At 46.4% G+C, this 21,396-nt stretch overlaps 1 protein-coding gene across 1 annotated transcript; it reads right to left on the bottom strand.

Annotated features, from left to right (window-relative positions):
* Nucleotides 1–3,779: 3,779 nt before the first annotated feature.
* LOC139757012 (lysosomal aspartic protease-like) lies at nt 3,780–11,977 on the bottom strand. The gene is made up of 9 exons (XM_071676969.1): nt 11,820–11,977; nt 9,937–10,057; nt 8,835–8,958; nt 7,661–7,766; nt 7,208–7,420; nt 6,353–6,475; nt 5,659–5,758; nt 4,803–4,946; nt 3,780–4,185 (listed from the first exon to the last, which is right to left on the bottom strand). The coding sequence occupies exons 1-9, from the start codon at nt 11,876–11,878 to the stop codon at nt 4,024–4,026; spliced, it is 1,152 nt and encodes a 383-aa protein (XP_071533070.1). The 5' UTR covers nt 11,879–11,977; the 3' UTR covers nt 3,780–4,023.
* Between the last annotated feature and the right edge of the window lie 9,419 nt (nt 11,978–21,396).

Below are 21,396 nucleotides of genomic sequence, written 5' to 3'. Positions count from 1 at the left end.
AGTAAGAGGCAGTAGAGAGGCATGAGGTCAAGTAAGAGGCAGTGTAGAGTTGCTTGAAAGTTGAGAGGCAAGGAGGGAATAGCGTGCTGGTCCCTAACAGACAACCAAGTACATTTTCGTTAGTGACGGGAACAGAAAGTGGGAAACTGTATAGATAAACAATGAAAGCTTTAAAGAAAACGAAGAATTAAGAAGAACAAAGTTAGGGAACTGAAAATTAAAAAGAATGAACTTGAACAAAGACAAAAGAGAAAAGAGGGGAAACAAGACACTGGTGAATATAAACTCAGATTGAAAAACGCGATTTCCGTACGACTCACTCCACATCACACACACACACACACACCACTGGATCACTGATAGTCACCTTCAAGCAGACACCACCAGCACTCTAGGCTTGGACTGATGGTGAAAACCTGCCAATCAGACTGTGCGAACATGTGATTGTCTCATGTGATTGTTGTATATAAAAGACGTCTGTAATATATACATGTATATGTACAAGCTGGTATCATTTACCTAGACACAAGCACAAAGAAAAACTTTATATAGCTTGGGAAAAAATGCGTAAGTCAAATATTGGCTAGAAATACTATTGTAGTTTATAATCTTTTGATACACTCTCTCAGCATCTCGTTCCTCTTGTAAAACACAGATCAGAAAACCTAGCATTGGTCACTCACATGTCAGTTCACTTTGAGATGCACGTACGAGGTCATAATACCAAGAGACCTGGCCTTTGACCTGTACCTTATGTGTCAGGTCAAAAGCCAGGCCATCATACCTAAAGGTTGTAAAGCTGTGGTCAAGAGGTCGAGCAGCGCTCGTCCTCAGTCTGTCCATCACCAAAAGCGAAGCGGATGAACAGGTTGGTAGCCTAGTCCCAGTTCACAACCGCCTGTCTCCTTTAGGAACCAAACTTTTCATATATATATATATATATATATATATATATATATATATATATATATATATATATATATATATATAAAACCCTCTGCCTACATTTCTTCGTCTGGTGCTATAATGTGAGGGCTGATATGGCCAAACGTTAAACATCTGTGGACACCATACCCGCGCGCTCCTACGATGCTCCGTCCAGTATTCATAAGACACTTAAAAGGTGTGTGTCCAGCAGAGGGTAACTTTGGTAAGTGGCGACATGATTGTATCTTCTTAGGCCACAGAATCTCTATAAATACACGTCCTATGTGTAGCCAGATTCTTTTGCGTTGTTGGAGTCTGAATATAAACATCCAGTACACCAGCTCAAAAAACCAGAGAGTGGGGAGGAAGGGCTTTGTTGTTGTACACGTCACCAGTTGTTGTACAGCAGTTAACAAATCGCTCTTAAGTTATATCAAAAGGCCTCCTGGATATTTGGTATCCATAAATGGCAATGGAAGTTGTAATATTCGGGGGGTGACGCTGCCTGCCGGCCAGCCAGCCTTACTTGAAACGAGGTTATTGTTTCATTACCAGTGACTTTATACTTTGCTCGAGCTGGTGCTGAAGTCCCATTATATTCCTTCTTTTATTGGCAATGGAGTTTTGCTAGTGTGGTTACTATTTCCCACCCCCCCTATATGGAGGCCATCATATCATCTACTCGCAAGAGAAGACAAAAAAGAATATTGAGGTCGTGATCAGTTTGTTTGACTAGGCTCTCGTACGAAAGCGTAGAAGGTGTGGCTTCACCCGCCGACCATAGAGAAGTAGGTATTGTCTCGAATATATATACCCGAATATTTCTATCCCTCAGCGGCATTGATCTGGGATTACATGACATAGATAAGGCGACCATAGACATATATTACTGTTAGATCTTTCTGGTTGAAAAGATTTAAGATGACCTTTACTGCTTATCAGAAGTGATAGAGGATCGAAACCTCTGACAATACTCTTATTTTCTTGTATATGATTACTACTTATATTAATTTTTTTTTGCCCAGTTCATCAGATATGCTTATCAATTCATGATAAATGGGACTGCGTGACTCCCAGTTGTTAGAGAGAAAAAAATGAACAGCATCTCTTTAAGGAAAACCTCATTACATGGACCTGAAACCACAGACGGCCTTCTATGATCATGATCTAAGACATGCGCTACACTAGTGAAATCTAGACGAATCTGGCAAAGCCCCCGAGTTTACTGCCGAAGTCAAACTGTGTGTGCAGTAGCGAGCGATGAAGAGGCTAGCCCATGATCCAAGCCTAGCTCTCGCCCAGGTTAAAAGCCTAGAATTTCCACAGTGCCTACCAGAGAGAGAGACCACCTTAGCCTCGTCAAAGCTCTGTTCACCAGCGGCAGGAGCGAGGTAGTGAGGCGAGACCCGGGACATTAAGGGTTCTGTATACGGGTGTATGATTCGCCTTTATCGTGTCGTATGGATATGATGTATTCTGTTGTATGAATATCGTCCCTAGTTACTCGTACGGTGGTAGGGACTGGGACAGTATGAGTTATGTATAGATCTGTACGAGTGTCCTGTACTGACGTGCACAGGTATTCTGTGCAGCGGTGTGTGGTTGTTTTTACAGCGTCATCAGGAAGGTGGTGAGGGCTAGGGTATACATGCTGCTCTATGAATGCATCAGAGTATTATGAATTTTGGTGTATAAATCTATATTCTGGTTTATGGTTGATTATCGCGATTGGCCTATATTTCTGGTGTATAAATCTATATTTGGTGTTTGATTCTCTCGTGTATTGGCCTGTATTCTGGTGTATCAGTATTCTTTGGTGCATGACTAGTGTATCTGGTGTAAGGCTACGACGTATTAGTGTGTATGACTGTACTCTAGTGTATGACTGCTAAGTGATGCAGTTATTCTGTACTCCAGTTTATGTTTGACTTCTCTCTTTGGTGAATAATTTCTACTCCAGTGTATAATTGCTTTGTAGTTCTTCGGACGGCTTTTGTGTTTTGTATATCAGTGCTTCCCACTCTCTTGTATTTAGCTCTTTGTGGTACTGTAAGATCGTTTTCTATCTTCATGCATTGGCTCTTCCTTAACCTCATGTATGGTTGCTTTGTATTATCAATAGTCGTTTGATATATTAGTGTATATTTTCGCATTGCTGTGATGTTTGGTTGATCTGTATACCAGGGTATGACTGCTCTGTACTCCGTTGTATGAGTACTTCCTAATGTATTTTGTAGTCTTATCCGTACTCTGACATATGACGATCATGTAATATGCTTGGGTCATGTACTCTGTCTGCTGTGTGATTATTTTGTGTAGTTATCATTTACAAAATAAAGGCGAGGAAGAGTCGTAGTGGTGAGGGATGCGGGTGTCTCGGGCCTCTTGCCTCAGCGTTATTGTTCATAACAAGTGACTGTACAAGGTGGTTTCCAACTGACGCTCACGTCCCACTGGAGTGTTTATTGGAAAACAAAGTTCCGCTGGTGTGTGTGTGTGTGTGTGTGTGTGTGTGTGTGTTGCTCTTTATTGCTGGTGCGTATACTCGCGTGGAAGGAGAATGAAGTTCTTGCGTTTGTGTCGAAGATGTTTTCACTGTAGTGTAGACCCATGGTTGTGGCTTCGGCAACACAGGATTTCCCCGAGAACATACTGAAATTCTCGAAGATCTACGAGTATTTCTCCCTCCCTCTGTCTCTCACCACCACACAGGAGCTGATGTCGGCTAGATCATTTCTAACACGGGCCATCAACGTCCCCAGAGAATGTTATATCACTGCCTATTGTGTTTTTAATCAGAAACATCAAAACTCCGTCACAAAGGGCAAGGCTAAGGGGGGAAAAAAGCGATAGGATGTAACAATGCTTTAGTTTTTCGTACAAGCATTGTTTCTATTTACAATTCTTTGTCCAGGCGCAGCTGATATTGAGGTTTTTTGGCTACTATGGAAGTCTGCGTCTAAATTTGTCACAGAAAAAAAATTGGAAAAAAAATATATTTCAATGAAGAGATGGAAAAAGACTCAAATTTAATGGACATGAAACTTATGTGGTTTCTATTGTTCAATCCATACAGGGCAGTCTTGGTGGCGCAGTCTAGACTGACTTGGCGAAGCCCATGCGCTTGTTGCCGACGTCGAACTCGGTGTAGTAGCGAGCGATGAAGGGGTCTCCTAAGATCCAGGCCTCGATGTTACCCAAGTCTAGGCCTAGGATCCCCACGATGCATACTCGAGTTCCCGTCGACTCGTCCACGCTCTGTTCATCAAGAACAAGTCAGGAAGGAAAGAAAAGAGGGGGCCAAGTGACTATCACAAAACAAGTCAGTGAAGGAAAGAAAAGGGGAGCCAAGTGATCATCACAAGATCTATATGCGGACATAGGAGTCTTCTTGCATACTGTGCCTAGTCAATCCTGGTGTATGTTCTTCGTAAAAGAACACCGGGAGGGTGTAGGTGTAGGAGTGTTCTTTGCATACTGTGTCTTAGTTACTCCTGGTGTATGTTCTTCGTAAAAGAACATCAGGAGGGTAGCTTAAGTTATATCATCATGGATTATGGATACGGGTCTGTGGCCATTGTCTGTTGTCAGGTGCAGTTATTCTATACCGAAACATATTCATGAATAATCAATGATGGGGTTAGTGAAGGCTTGGCCACAAACAGGCTGTGGTCTACGAATGCGGTCGAGTACGTGTTTGAGGACTGTATGTATCTTAGTGTACACCATTTCTCAATCGTGGTTTATGGGTGTGTATTGCTGTGTCTGAACTTTATGTCACCTGGATTATGATGGTTCTGGTGTGTATGGTCATCGTGTACTCTGATGCGTTATTCCCCGTTCCCTTAAGGAGACCTAACCCCTCCATGACCTACCTCGATGATCAGCTCGGGGCCGGTGAGGTCGAAGTCCTTGCCGCTGATGGTGAAGGTGACGACCGGCAGGGTTTCTACCTTGTTGCAGTTGATGAAGTACTCACCCGCGATGATAGGGATGGCGCCCAGGTCATGCATGATGCTCTACGTTGAGGGAGAAAGAGGGAAGGAACGGGTGAGTGAGGGTGGCGGTGAGGGAGCGTGGCGGCGAGGGAGCCTCGCGGTGAGGGAGCCTCGCGGTGAGGGAGCCTCGCGGTGAGGGAGCCTTGCGGTGAGGGAGCGTGGCGGTGAGGGAGCGTTGCGGTGAGGGAGCGTGGCGGTGAGGGAGCGTTGCGGTGAGGGAGTGTGGTGGTGAGGGGAGTCTGGCTACGAGGGAGCGTGGCGGTGAGGGAACGTGGCGGCGAGGGAGCGTATTACTGTTGAGACACTGTGTTGAGACTGTGATGCTAAGAGACTTTCAGAGTTCCCATCTCAGAGGTATATTCTCAGTAGACAAGGGGACCCTAAGCTACAATACGGTGACGTGCAGACGCTGAGACGTCTTATAAATCCTAGTAGTACGGAGCTGCGGCTTGTGATGACGAGGTATACATATAACAGTGTTACACTGAGGACGTGTGGCCTACTGTACACTTGGTGAATGCTTGTATACCTAACACCACGTCTATGATAGAACACATGGTGCAATGAGACCATAAAGCTACGTAGCACGATTCAGTAACGTCATACAGAAATGAAAAATTAACATCTTAACGCTTGATGCTGAGCGATCAAAAATGCTGGTGGCCTATGGCAACCTGTGTATGCTCGGAGCAAGCATGGGTCTCGCTGTGTGACGTCATACGGAAGCTCTTACCTTCACGTCGTCCTTAGGGCCGGCGATGAGGGAGGTGCCTGTGTCCACGATGGTCTCACATGGGCTGCAGAAGGGCTTGCTCTCGCCCCCGACCTTGATCCTGCCAGAGACGCGTCAACCAAGGTCAACGAAAAGTAACCAAGTAATATTATAAGTCAGGAAAAGGGTCAACATAGGTCGACATGCATGAGTAAGGTTCAATATAGGTCGACAGGCATGAGTAAGGGTCACTATAGATGACAGGCACGAGTAAGGGTCATTATAGGTAGACAGGCATAAGCAACGGTCATTACAGGTCTGATATGCATGATTGAGGGTCACTATAGGTCAACAGACATGAGTAAGGGTCGTTATAGGTCAACAGACATTAAGAAAAGGTGGTTCTCCTGTGGCATCAGGCCAAACAAGGCTTTCCAGATACTGTGATGAGGAACGATGAGTAAACTACTAATTAAGGGATAAGGCACGTGATTAAATCACAATATAAAATCAAGGTGGTCAATTCCTTACTGCAGGGAGGACAGCACATACCAGACCTCTGCAACAAACACACACACACACACACACACACACACACACACACACACACACACACACAGACGGGTTCAGATGTTAACTTCTCTTCATCTCTTTGGTTGGGAGAGGTTAAACATCTGCCTCACCCCTTCAGAGGTGGAGTGACCCCCTCACTCACCCCTGGGCTGTGACCTGCCAGTAGCCGACGCGGGAGACGGGCACGTAGTGGAACTCGCCCTCGTAGTGGTTGGGATCCGACCCTCCAAGTACCAGCTCTCCTCCCACACTGCCTTCCATGTCGCTGTGGGAACGCGAGACGCGATCATACCTTAATGCTATGGTCTACGATATATCATCAGGGACTATACCCAGTTAACATTATACTTCGCAAGACGCGATCATACCTTAATGCTATAGTCTACGACATATAGAGGACTATACCCAGTTAACATTATACTTCGCAAGACGCGATCATACCTCATACCTTAATGCCATAGTCCACGACATATCATAGAGACTATACCCAGTTAACATTATACTTCAATTAAGAATATTAGGTACTGATAACCTTAATGGTACTCTTTGGTATGTTTGAGACCTCGTACATTTGTCTTATCCTAAAGCGAGAAAATAACTGATAACTGAAGGAACCCATTTATCTATTTACTGCTGTTATCATTCTAATCATTATATCTAGATTTCTTTTTAACTGCATATAACTTGACACTCACAGACTTTACTCACAACAATTTTCCTCCTAGGAACTTAAATGCAAGTTCGGTATCTGTTCTGTTGCCTCATAACTCAAAAACAGACCCACTACCTCACGAATCACGCAACAGTAGTGATACAAACCAGTCCCTCTTTTGGACAAGCCTATACCAAGCACTTCCCACTATAGGACGACCTTATACCTCGTCCTTCAAACCAACCCTAAGCTTCTGGGAGGGGGGATGGCCCTCGCTGGTATAAAACTATACCGTTATCGACTTGGTCGCTTGCTTTCCACCCTCTATCTGGCGTGCCCACTCACTGGTTGAGGTAGAAGGAGAAGATTGGTTGGTCGACGGTGCCCTGGGCGACCATGGTGTCAAACACTGTTGGTATGCCCATGACGGAGATCTCCGAGAAGGACATGCCCATGATACCATCGAACTGGCCCATTATAAAGGCTATGCCGGGCTCCTGCGTCGCTTCGGCGAAGGTCTGGTCCTTAGCTAAGGCGCCTCCTACATCCACATGGTCACTGGTGAGATAGGAGGCGGGAGCGTGTTGTCACGAATCCGTTATTGCATGAAAGATGAACCCAAGTGCATGAGTCAATTGTGATCATGTGATGAAATCCCTTAAAGAGTATATTCATATACGGTATACTGTGATATGATAAACAGCAGCTAGCATTACGTAGAAACATTGAAAATATCAATTTCTTTTTCTGTGTGGAAGTGGTTCTCGAGGGAGAGACGTACCGAGGGGCTGGACTTACCTGGAGAGGAAGCCGTGGAGGGAGCCAGAGCCGTACTGAATGTCGAAGTCGGTGCCATTGGGCTTGTAGGTGGAGGAAGTGGACGAGTCGTAGCGGTTGTGGAGTTCTGTCGAGACGATCACACTGGTCACAAAACACACTCCAAGAGTGTCGCAAGGTCACAAGAGACGCTACGTAGTGTGTCGCAGGTCACAAGGGGAACAACGCACGCTTCTAGGGTGTCACAGCTCACAAGAGGAAGAAAACACACAAGGGGAACAACACACACACTTCTAGTGTGTCACAGCTGACAAGACCAGAACTCTCTTCCAGTATGTCACAGCTCACAAGACCAAAACTCACTTCCAGTATGTCACAGCTCACAAGACCAAAACTCACTTCCAGTATGTCACAGCTCACGAGGGGAACAGCTCACACTTCCAGTATGTCACAGCTCACAAGACCAGAACTCACTTCCAGTATGTCACAGCTCACAAGACCGAAACTCACTTCCAGTATGTCACAGCTCACGAGGGGAACAGCACACACTTCCAGTATGTCCCAGTGGACAACAAAAACCTTCTAGACAGTTTACACGAAGGTCAATTTGCTGAAGTTGAGTTTTTTGCCTTCAGACTAAGGAAGCGTGACATTGGACGATGCCTTGGCGACAATAGACGCATAACCTGCATATACAAATTTGCAGAGGGAGTTCGAAGATGGGAAAATATACTCCTCTATCTAAACGACGCTTAAAACAATGAAGAGAAGGTCATAGTCTATCAAAATTGGCTACACACAGGTTCTTACTACGTTATTAGGAAAAGGGATCCGTTTTTTTTTTTTTTTTATCAAATCTGTGAACTGTGAGGTAGGAGATTTATATCATTGGAGATATACAGATAGACAGACAGACAGACAGATAGATAGATAGAGATAGAGAGATAGAGAGAGAGAGAATCTACATTTTTAGCAGCTGTTGGTTGGTTGTTTGGGCTTAAGGCCATTCGACCGACACCAAGACCTTTTAAGATCACAAGCTATCAAGTCACAGTCACCTGCCGGAGGGAGGGGAGTCTGAATCTCCTTCAAGTCTCTTTATGATAATCCTTCAGGCCATATGTATATGCTCTCTCTCTCTCTCTCTCTCTCTCTCTCTCTAAGGGTCAGCCCTGGGGGGAGGTTAAATACTCACGACAGGCGAGGTTGATGATGGAGCACTGCTCTGAGGGCACCCACAAGTTGGCCGAACCAGTGTCGAAGATCACATTGAAGAACTGGCCGGGCGTGCCTATGTAGAGGGGACCGTAGTACTGGGCCTGTAGAGGGAGGGGGCCATAGGTGATTAGGCGGTAGTGATGATGGTGTGGGTGGGTGTGTGATGACGTGGTGGGGATGCAAATGGTGGTGGTGTTCGTGGACGTCTGTCTGGCGGTGATGCGAGTGATGTTGGAGGTCTGTTGGTGATTATTTGGTGGTGGTGGGTAACTGGATGGTGGTGACGATGGTGATGGTGGTGGTGATGGTTGTGATTGGTGGTGATTGGTAGTGTTGGTGATTGGCGGTGGAGGTGATTGGTGGCGGAAGTGGTGTTGGCGATTGGTGGTGGTGTTGGTGACGTGGTGGTGTTGGCGATTGGTGGTGGTGGTGTGATTGGTGGATGAGCAAACAGGAGGAGATTAATCTTCTGAATTGGACATGACAGTGGATGATTGGGCTGGGGTGGTTAAGTGCTAACCCAATCCTTACATCAGGCAATGTTTGTTGAAATAAAAAGATAAGTATAAAGATAATCTGTTGAAAATCGTCGTCTTTTGTATTTTCTGCACTTATTAACATCGCCAAGAAGCACTTACATTAACCTATATGTTAAATACGAAGTAACCAGAAGCACTTAGATTAACCTACAAGTTAAATACAAAGTAACCAGAAGCACTTGAATTAACCTATAATTCAAATACGAAGTAAGCAGTAGCACTTAAATTAATCTATAAGTTAAATACGAAGTAACCAGAAGCACTCAAATTTACCTGTAAGTTAAATACAAAGTAACCAGAAGCACTTAGATTAACCTGTAGGTTAAATACAAAGTAACCAGAAGCACTTAGATCAACCTGTAATTTAACTACGAAGTAACTAGAAGCATTTAAATTAACCTATAAGTTATATACAAAGTAACCAGAAGTACTTACATTAACCTATAAGTACAATACAATGTAACTAGAATCACTTAAATTAACCTGGAAATTAGATACAAAGTAACCCGGAGGTTAAGGTTCTTAACACGTAGAACTCACATCCTGAAAGTTGTCAAGGCTAATGCTGGTGTCCTTGTTGGCATACCGCTTGGTGAGGAAGGCGCGGGAGCGTCGAAGATCCTGTAGCGTCCTCTTCCGCTCCACCTTCTTCAGCGGGACTCTGGCGAACGACAGACACACACCCAGTCAGAACCTACAACTCTCAGAGCCCAACCTAACCAGCTACCACGAGAGGTGGTACGAGTCTACACATATGCCAAATCTACTCCCAGATATCTAAAACACTTCACTTCCGCCAGTTTTTCTCCATTCAAACTTGTAACTCCCAAATGACTTGTCCCTCAACCCTACTGTACCTAATCACTTTGCTCTTATTCACATTTACTCTCAGCTTTCTTCTTACACGCCATGTATGATTAGGTAATTACAAATGCGAAGAGGAGACGAAGGAGACACACACCTACCCATTCATGGGGTCGATGGGTATCGTCTGTGATGCCTTGCTTGTCTCATACCTACCACTGACGACCTAATAGATGGGGCAGCCAGTGCAATGGTCACCTAAGCTTCAGAGGCAGAAGGGAGCGGAGGCTAGCCTCGCAATACTCAATGGCCTTGAAGCAGCAGACGACGTATGTTAATCTATGCCACTCACTCATTGCATTACGGGAAATGACTCCTGTGAGTGGGTGAGGCTACGAGGGACTGAAACAGTCCAGCAAAATATGCAGCTCCCTCACTTCGTCCATTGGTATCTTGGTCCAAATGACATCACTGGCTTTATGACTTTGAATGGAAGATATGCTCATTGTAGCCTCAACTTGGTCTGATGTTCTTGTAGCTCACGGAGCAGCATTGGCCCCGTTGGAGGTGCTTCTGTGCCGTTGGCTCGGAGCACACATAAGGCCCGGTCATTCGTCCAATGCCAAACTTACTCTGGCCCGAACATCGGCTTACGTCCAACTACTTGCACATGCCCAGGTTGGGATATGCAAGTCCCAATCAATATAAACATATTACTTGTGAAATCTATGGGAAATTCATGGGATGTAAATAATGTTATTTCATCTTTGTAGACTTTATATATCCCTGGATCAGTGTCTCTGTCCACGTTCATGGTATAATCTCTCCTTCTCTCTCGCTCTCTCTCCTTTTTAACCAAGACGAAGGTCTAGCGGTCCAGTGCGATTCCATAGCCTTAGCCCATTGGATCGGCCGTGGTGGATTCATGAGCGAGTTACGCTTACCGGGTTCATCAGCTTATTTTACGACTAGTGGGGTTTGTCAGCCTTAAGTTACGACTGGCGGGGTGTCATCAGCTTCACTTACGATTGGTGGGTTCGTAAGCCTTAGTTACGCCCTGTAGGAACACCAACTTAGATCACGATTGGTAGGATATTTAAACTAAGTTACGGTTTCTTGGATGATACACAGACTAAGTTACTGCTAGTCTATGTACCAGCCGAAGTTATGATCTTCTGGTACAACATCCCAAGTTATAACCGGCTGCCTATTATCCAAATCCACTAGTAATGGTGAGCCACAGTTATAAATGGGCGGTGCACAAGAGCTCAAGTTCCAAGAGGCAAGTACCTCAGAATCACAAGGGGCTACATTGAATCCCTTCCCATCTGTTCGAGTTAGGATCACGAGAGGAATGTAAATCAAGAAACTATTATAAGACTTTAGGTGAAAATGTTTCATCTTAATTCTATTCCACTTTCCTCTCTCTTACCCAGTCTGTTCCGTCGCTTTCTGCTTGTTTCCTAGCCTGCCCTTGTGTGCCACTGTAGGCCTCAAGGCAATTCCATACCCTTGCGTATGTTTATATAATCCTTTATCCCCTATTTCTCCCCCTTCTATCTCTTTCCTTCCTGTGTGTGTTTCTCTATCCCTTTTCCCTCCCTTTCTGATGGACGTACCTGTGTAGTTCGGCAGCGACGAGCGCCACCAGTAGCAGCAAGTAGACAAGGGACCTCATGATGCGCGTGGTGTGTGAGAGTGTGGCAGTCTGGCTCCCCTCCTCACGTCTCTTATATCCTCCAATCGGGGGGTCCTTATCTCCCGCTGTACCCCGGACCACGACCGACCGACCCACCTTTACGAGAGGGGCAATTCTCCCACGCCTGGTGCTATGGGAGGCCCGTCGCACCGGCCAGACCTCCCTCAGTCACGCGTGTGGCTCTTCCTTGGCAGACGACAAAGGCTTCTTCTCCCCTCACGTCCTCGTGTTTCACTGGCGAGCCTCGGTACATCTCATACGACGGCTTGGCGGTGTAAGCAGACCTACACAGGATCCTCGGGACCACTAGGGATGAACAGAGGAAACTTATCGAGTATTATAGCCACTGCTATCAAGGCCCCAGGTGGAAGAATACCCATCGCATATCCCCCCACGAAATGCTATCAAGCCTCACGACATATCCACTGGGAATTCGATAACGTGAATATATCTCTTCACACGGGGCTCTTTTCCAAGCTCGCTCACTTTCACCACCCGCTTCCTACCCATATCATTTCCTCATTTTTCTAAAGCCTCTGCCAATATTTACCCCTAGCCTTTACCAAGTATTGATTTGTGTCGGTAACCCAGACAAATTCACTGTGCACCCCATGCTCATCCTGTGAGCTGTAGCGCCGAAAGAATTAGAGAGAGTCGCAAAGGGCCTTAGTCAGACCCCAGTGGGTTGATATGACATAGGTTGTTATAAGGTTGATTCATTATACGAGCTCACTGTTTACATTTCTTAGTTTCATACGAAAGGGTTTACCGACTAGATACAAACCGTGGAAACAAACTTGTGATAAGACATCCTACCAGCTGCATCTCTCTCTGTACATTTACATACTCAAATCTCTCTCTTCAGCACGCCTATCTATTCGATCATAACATGACAGTACCTGCTTTACAATTACTCCTCTCACCCACGTATGCATATGTATGTCCTTTTTGATAGAGGTATTCCCAATCATGTATCCTCTTCCAGCGTACGGCTCGACAAGCTATTCACCATTTTAATCCACAGTAGCTACCCCATGCCACTATCTTACGGTCATCTGCCACATTATCCCACTCCTACATTCAAATCACCCATTACTGGTAGGCGATCCCTCACATCACAATTGCTGATGCATTGACTGTGCTTCTCCCACAATACTTGACTCCCTCCCACATTCCCCCTCGTTACCAGGTGTATAAACGCTCACAATCATCCACCCCTTTCTCACCCACATTAACCTGAGATTCACATCACACTCCTTCACACTTTCCCATCATACCTCCCTTAGCAAAAGTGTCACCCCACTTCTTTGCTCTCGCTATCACATTTATCGACCAATGCAATTTCAAATTCTTCCGCCTCCCCCTTCAGCTCTGTTTATCACAAAGCCAAGTAATCCAGACCCATTTCGTTAAATATACCTATCTCTTCCTTTCATCTTATCTGGGTTACATCCACACAAACATTCAAACACCTCAGCACGAGCCTTCGAAGAGGATGAGCACTCCTCACTCGGCTCCTTCCTCTGTTCCATCTTTTAGAATCTGATATACAAGAGGAGGAGGAGGGTTTCCAGCCCCTTTTACTCGCTTTCTCCGGCAAACAAGGCATACGAGGGTACTTCATCATCATCATCATCATCATCCCCAGGGATATGGAACACGATTGGTTTCCTCGATGTCTCAAAAGACTCAAAGAGATGCTCCAGTCATCAGTCGGTGTACGTAATGAACAATGGTTAGCTTTGCTTAGCGAAGCTCCTCTCGCGAACCAGTAGATACAACGTAACACTACACACACACACACACACACACACACACACACACACACACACACTTCAAGCCTGCCCGGAGAATGAATATAAGGTACCAAAAACACAATTCTATTAAACACTTGTCCCTTTCTCTGTCTAACCTCTTCTTCTCCACTCATCAGTCTAGTAAAGATGAAAATAGAGATAGAGTCTCCGGGGAGAGGAGGAGGAATGAAGAGGGTCCTAGAGAGAGACGGGGTGGAGTGAAGAGGAAGGGAGTCTAGAGTGAGGGAGGGATGAAGAGAGTCCAGGGAGAGAGGAGAAGGGATGAAGGAAATCCAGGAGAGAGGAGGAGGGAGTAAGGAGGAAGGGAGCCGAGAGTGAGTGAGTGAGGAAGTGAAGGAGTGAGTGAGGGAGTGAAGGAGCGAGTGAAGGAGTGAAGGAGTGAGGGAGTGAAGGAGCGAGTGAGTGAGGAAGGGAGTGAAGGAGTGAGTGAGTGAGGGAGGGAGTGAATGAGTGAGGGAAGGAGAGAGCCTAGATTGACGAAGGGAGGATAATGAAGGACCGAGGTGTTTCATCACATTCTTTCCCCTCAGTTCAAGACCTGACACTTCCCAAGACTAGATTATTCCCCGATATTTGAGCGGGAGCTCCTGGTCCTGGCGAGGCACGACGCGCGAGCGAGCGGCTGCTGTAAGTAATGCGCTGCCAACCAGTCGGCTCACATACGAAACCAACACACAATAATGTCCCAGTTGAATTTGTTCAATGGAAATAGTGCCGAGGCATTTCTCCCCAGGGAGACACCGACACACAGACAGACAGATGCGGAGGGACCGACCCACACACACACGCGGAGGGACCTACCCGCCCACACATAAAAACACACGCGGAGTAACCCATCCACCCACACACATACACGCGCGGAGGGCCCACCCACGCACACGCGCGGCGGGAGCCACACGCGCGGAGGAACGAACATACACACGGGCGCGGAGGGACCTACACACACGCTGACGAAGAGTTTCCAGTTTACTTCATCGCCACGGATATTGTCTCCTTCATCGTCGGGTCTAGTTTGGTGGACGATGTGTTCGAGTCTTTTAAAAGGACATCCGGGGCACTGGCGAAGGAAACGTCTCTGGTTGGGGTGGAGAATCACCTCTCCACTGAGGTGTGGTCGAACTGTGAACTCGGCTTAAGGTAGTTTCTTTCTCTACGTCCGCGGTGATTGCATCTGCCGATATCGTCCCTCTGCTCTCAATCGGGAACTTAGGAAGCGGCGGAGTTGAGCTCGTGGTGGCAATGTTGGCTGTGGTTGTGGTGGCGGTGGTGGTGTTGGCGGTGGTGGCTGTGGTTGTGGCGGCGGTGGTGTTGGTGGCGGTGGTGTCTGTGGTTGTGGTGGTGGTGTTGGCTGTGGTTGAGGCGGCGGCAGTGGTGTTGGCTGTGGTGGTGGTGTTGGCTGTGGCTCTGGGATTACAATGGATTATAAAACCTAGGTTTACAAGCCAAGCATTGGAGCATCCAAGGCTATTCATCGCTCTTCATACAATTTAGAATATTCTTAAATATTCATTTTTTTTTTCTTTAAACTCAAATGACCAATTTCAGTTCTGATAAACCATGAAGGAAAGAACGCAAAGTATGGGAGGAGAAAATAGCCGACGTGTGTTCGTGTGAGAACTCAAGCTTGACCTTTGCAGCTTGGTTAAACCGCTGCCAATAGCTCAAAAGCCATCACTGCTCCACAGAAACCCCACCACCGCGTTAAGGCCCATGTAGATCGAGGGAGGGAGGGGTCGGATCTAGTCGGGTGTGCTAGGAAGCGCGGAGGTTCCCGAGGGACTTACGACGGCGGTGGGGATCATCGGTCTCGACCACACGTTCGCGACGTAGCAGGAGGGGGATTGGTTGAGGGAGAGGGGTAGTAGTTTCCCGGTTTGGAGAGCGCAAGTCCTCCATACCGGACGAAAGACGACGAGAGAACCCTACTGCGGAGGCTTTATGAAGAACCTCCCCTAACAGCCCTAATTTCCTACGACCCTCAACCGTGGGTGCTCCCGCACGATCACGGGATCCCACGGCGACTCGGTAGGCTGCTGCTGACCCCTTTGTGCGCACACGAACCCACTCTAAGTGAGGTGCACGTCACTCCGGGCGCTTCGGAGCGAATACAGACCTTACTCTCACCGTAGGATCCAGTAGGCCCCTAGACGACAGCGTAAAGTGAAAGGTATTAGTGCGAGAGAGAAAGAGGTCTGAATCAAATTCCACAAGACCAGGTTTGAATGCCAGAAACCCTCAGCAGCAGAAGGGGTTCCAACGGGAGGTCCTAATGCCGTAGGAGAGTCTCTGTATATCAACCCCCAACCCTTGCTTCTCAGACGTGGGTTGTAGTATCTATGATCGTTTTTTATAGAGTCGGTGATACCTCGGCCCCGGGTGGGTCTACTAGAGAAAGGCCAGGCGAGTCTGCTCTCCTCTGTCTGCTAGAATCAGTTGCTCAGCTGGAGAAAAGTGACTGGAGCTAGAAGTGGAAGGACGGATGGAATTGCTACTGCTGCTGCTGCTGCTACAGCGGCGAGCCTACTGACCAAAAGGGAACAGAGAAGTTCTGCGGAGAGAGCAAGCGGACGCTAGCTCGAGCCGAGCTGTACACTAACGCTTGAGAGGCGGGATGCTGTCGCTGCGTTGATCAGCGAGTACAGCGTGTCGAAGAGAGACACAGGAGAACAAGTGGAGACCAAGCTTTAAAAAGACTCCTCAACACTGCCGACAACGCACTCGCTCTGCCAACGCACTCGAGAACGAACACAAGACTCATACCTATCGCAGGACAACCCCACACACTTGGGTGTACACATATGACAACGTTACGACGAAAAACGTGCGAAACAAAGCTTTACGTCCCAACGTTTCTCAAGTCACAACTACCAACTTACGACACGTCCAAAGTCTCAACGTTTCTCGAGTCGCTATACCAACTTACGACGTGGCCCAAGTCCCAACGTTTCTCAAGTCGCTACTGCCAACTTACGACACTACCAAAGTCCCAACGTTTCTCAAGTCACTACTACCAACTTACGACACTACCAAAGTCCAAACGTTTCTCAAGTCGCTACTACCAACTTACGACGCTACCTAAGTCCCAACGTTTCTCGAGTCACTACTACCAACTTACGACACTACCAAAGTCCCAACGTTTCTCAAGTCGCTACTGCCAACTTACGACACTACCAAAGTCCCAACGTTTCTCAAGTCACCACTACCAACTTACAACACCACCAAAGTCCAAACGTTTCTCAAGTCGCTGCTACCAACTTACGACACTACCAAAGTCCCAACGTTTCTCAAGTCACCATTACCAACTTACGACACTACCAAAATCCCAACGTTTCTCAAGTCGCTCCCACCAACTTACGACACAGCCAAAAATTCATCATGTGGTACCATCTGGCAGAATATGTGATCAAATCTACACATGAATTCCTCCAGATCCACTTCTCCACTACTCCCGAAAGGCTCATGGCATTTCGAAGCCAAAAAAGCCTATTCGCCAATGTCATCTTAAACACCACAACCATCATCCTTAACAACACTTACACAACCGCCCAGAACCTACCAGGCATCCAAGCCAAGCTCGTTATCTCCACAACCAACCAAACAACCTCATCGTGAACAATCTTTAAAAAAATATATCAAAAAAATCCATAGTAGTTTATGAATTCTAGTGTCAGCAAGGAGACTTGTGAACGCCATACCAGCAGCATCACAACCGGAGATATACAACCTGTGCACTATCCAGGGAACTCGCCCCCTTACTTACAACAAGTCTCCAAGAAGTACAACACTGCCCTCATACAAAAAGACAGGTGTTAAACCAAGAAGAATATTACGACAAGAACGAGGTACAAGACGCCTGCCTACATACATCACCCAAGCACTAACAAGGAATAACAACCCGAAAGAAACACAACAACAATCATAACATGGGCCAAGACAACACTAAGGCTACAACCATCCCCATCTCCCGCCTCCTCCCATCGCGTCACAACTTGGCAATGAGCGCGCAGCCGTCTCATTGCACGTCCATCTACAGGTGTCAACCTTGGCGCATCCTGCTCCCTCCAGTGATGTCCACCTCCTCCACAGATATATACTGATTACAGTCGGGCATCACCAGGGGTTGGATGAACACCTCTGGCTTCACTGGCTCACGTTTCGACGTATACCATCATCAGAACCTATAGAGGAAGATACGTATGTAATATATACATTGTCATTTGCGTAAGACAAAGTCTAATGAAGTGTAGATATGTTACTTAAATAAGGCACAGGTACATACCATAAGATCTCGGCCTATAAGGAATTATAAGCATAGTTAACAATGAATGACAATCCTACGTTAATTGACAGTAAAACGGGATTATTATGAACAGAAGCAAGACTCCCCCAGTCAAAAAAAAACTATCCAACAATTCACATTGTTTAAAACACTTAAAATTACTCGACGCCTCTACTTTAGATTTAGTATAGCTTATTCACAAACACAATAACTCTGTCGATATTCTTTTGTTACTCAGAGCGGGTGTTCTTAAACCGTTGCTGGTCGTGCTACTGGGCTGGCAGAGATGAAGGCTAGACGCCACCAACATTGGGGTCGTCATTGTCTTCAGGGCAATTCTGTATAGCAGAGAAGGTGGGAGTGATGATGAGTGGGGCAACTTAGGCAGTTCGTTCGTACTGATCACTTAAGGATTGACGACTCTACGTCCTGAGGAGAGTCGCATCGTCTTAGCCAATGTGCAAAGCCTGAACAGTTGAACCGATTCAGTCAACAACTATAACCCCGCAGGATTAGATGATGGGGTTACATGGTAGGATCTTAATCATGATGAGGGAATATTGCCTCTACGTGTATCAGTCACCTACTGAGAGGTCCCTTAACTCAGACTTCCTGTGAAACAAGAAGTCCAAACCAACCTGCGCAAACCCAGACTCGCTACCAGTGTGTCTGCCACCGCCAAGCGAAGCGGCTTGCCAATTGGTGAGGTGGCGTATCCAAAATATGGTTCTTTTTCTTCTTTTACATTTCTACAACTATTGCAGGCTATGGATTTCCCCCTATCATGGAAAGGGAGAAGAGTTATAAGTGACTGGATCCTAACCTTCAAGTCTCTCAATTTGTTTGATAATGACGGTGTGGGTGGACCTCCGTCACCACTCGCCAGTGAATCACCAGCAGCTGAGGGAGGTGGAGCAGCTGAGGGAGGTGGAGTGAAAGAAGCTTCGAGAGGCCAGGGGGCGGGTTATCTGCGTGTGATCCACCCACCTGTCATTGTCGCTGACCACGGTACTCAACCGACGGTCCCACTTACCCACTCCCATCACACAGTGGCCACGGCAGCACCACCTCAGAAACACATGCTCTAGTAGGCCATGGTAGTTAGGAGGTGGGTGGGTGGGGGTGTTGATGGATGTAGGCCTATTTCCTGATGAGGGTGATGTGGCGATTCGGGGTGGGGGGGGGGGGATGTATGTAGGCCTATTCCCTCATAAGGATGGTGTGGTAATCTTCACTATGGCTAGTAACAGGTGTATCGGAGATGTGACACATACTGACGCGTCTACGCCCTACGTGGAGAGGGGGAGATGTAGGAGGAAGCGATGTGGCTGAGGTGCATCGATGTTATGTGTAGTGGAAGAAGTTGTCGAGGAGACTAAGTCCAGGGATAGTAATCCCACTGTGTGGTGGGACCGGGTGCTGGGGGAAAGTATCCCAGGGTCAGGTGTGGGCATGGCAGGTCTGAGACGAAGGGGAGACAGGTGTACCAATATAACAGTTACCTCACACGGTCGACATTACATTATGTGACAACCCAGAGCTCCTAGCCCTCGGCTGAGTCACATAGGAAGGCCTCAAATGGTGTAACACGCGGGAGGGGTAGGAGGGAAGCTGGCCCAGCAATGAACAATAAGTTATAGTTCAACGTGCAAAAACTAGTCATAAGGATCGGTTCATCTCTTTCTCCAGACGTTCTAAAACTGTACAAAGAGAGTTACATCCACCTACTCGTATGTAGCAACTGTACACACACGCACACAGTCGTCATACCATTGGCCTTATACTTGCTCCAATCCAGGTGTGCTTCTCCAAGTGTATGTTCGCTAGCTCAAGAGGCATTAAGTATCTTTTGAAAAATACCTAAAGCCAGAAGATAACTCCCAGAGTGAAGCTTTACTTTAAAGCCCTTTTGGCCACACCATATCCCAATAGAATCATCTGGTGCAAGCCATAAGAAAAGTCCTAAAGTGAAGCTTTACATTGAAGACCCTTTGGCCAATCCAAGCCCCAGCAGAATCGTCTGGTGCCTGCTAGAAGTCCCAAAGTGAAGCTTTACTTTGAAGCCCCTTTCGCCTCGACAGACCCCAGTAGAATCGATCGGTGCCATCTAGAAGAAAGTTCCAAAGTGAAGCTTTAGTTTGACGACCCTTGAGCCACTAAAAAGCTGAACAAAATCGTCTTGCGTTCGCCGAAATAAAAGTCCCAAAGTGAAGCTTTACTATGATGACCTTTCGAGCCAGCTTATGCTGAATAAGGTCGTAAGGTGTCCTCCAGAACAAGATTCAGAGAGTGAAGCTTAATTCTGATAACTCGTGCAGCTCGCTAAAGCTGAATGAAGTGCGTTTGGCGTCGGCCAAAATTCAGTTTCCTCAAAGAGACCGCAAAAGCTTCATAAAATCGTCATGAGTCGATCGGGAATAAAATTCCCTAGGTTAAGCTTTACTTTGACGACCCTTATAGCCCACAAAAGCTTAATGATACCGTCAAGTGTCAGCCAAGTAATATTCCCAAAGTGAAGCTTTGCTTTACTGATCCGTAGAAGTCACAAAAGTTCAACAAGATCATCTGGCGTTGGCCAAGATCAAATTCGAAATTGAAGCTTAATTTTCATGATCCTAAGAGCCCGAAAAAAGAGAGAATAGGTCTGGCCTCAGTCAAAAGAAAATTCCCTAAGTATATTTTTTTGTGACACTTGGAACCTTCAAAAACGCTGAATAAAATCGTCAGGCATCAGTCAAATCAAAATTCTCTAAGCGATGCATTCCTTGCATTACTCGCTATAATAAAATTCCAAAAGATTAGCTATATTTTCACAAAGCGTGGAGCCCATAAAATTGGATTACCCGCTAAAATGAAATTCCAAAAGATTAGCTATATTTTCATGAAGCTTGGAGGCCATACGAGCCAAATATAATCGTCTGTCGTCGACCAAAATATGACTCCCAAAGTCAGGCTTTATTTTGATGACTAGTGGAACCCGGAAAAAGCTGCAAAATATCGTTTGGCATTTTGGATGGAATGAAATTCATAAAACTATTCTTTGATCACCTGTAGAGCCCCTAAAAGCTGAATAGAATCGTCTGGCTTCGGCCAGAATAAAGTTCCCAGACTGAAGCTTTACTTTGACGAACCCATAAGCCATGCAAGTTGAAAATAATCGTCTGGCATTAGCTAGAGCAAATGTCCTAAAGGGACGCTTTAGTTTGGTGTCGTTGGTTTACTCCACGACCATCTATTTCGACTACTTTGCGTACACACAACGGCGGCTTCCTGCCTGTCACACACTCCAGAGGCAAAAGTAATTGATTATTCCCTAATAAAACGTCAGTAGCTTCGTCTGTAACATACGTCGTAGTTCACACCACGACACAATACATAACTAACTCCTTGATACACAAGGC

Source organism: Panulirus ornatus, chromosome 24 (genome assembly GCF_036320965.1).
Source record: "Panulirus ornatus isolate Po-2019 chromosome 24, ASM3632096v1, whole genome shotgun sequence".
Classification (NCBI taxonomy): Eukaryota; Metazoa; Arthropoda; class Malacostraca; order Decapoda; family Palinuridae; genus Panulirus; species Panulirus ornatus.
The sequence above is the reverse complement of the archived record's forward strand: the minus strand, read 5'-3'. Positions and strand labels throughout refer to the sequence as shown.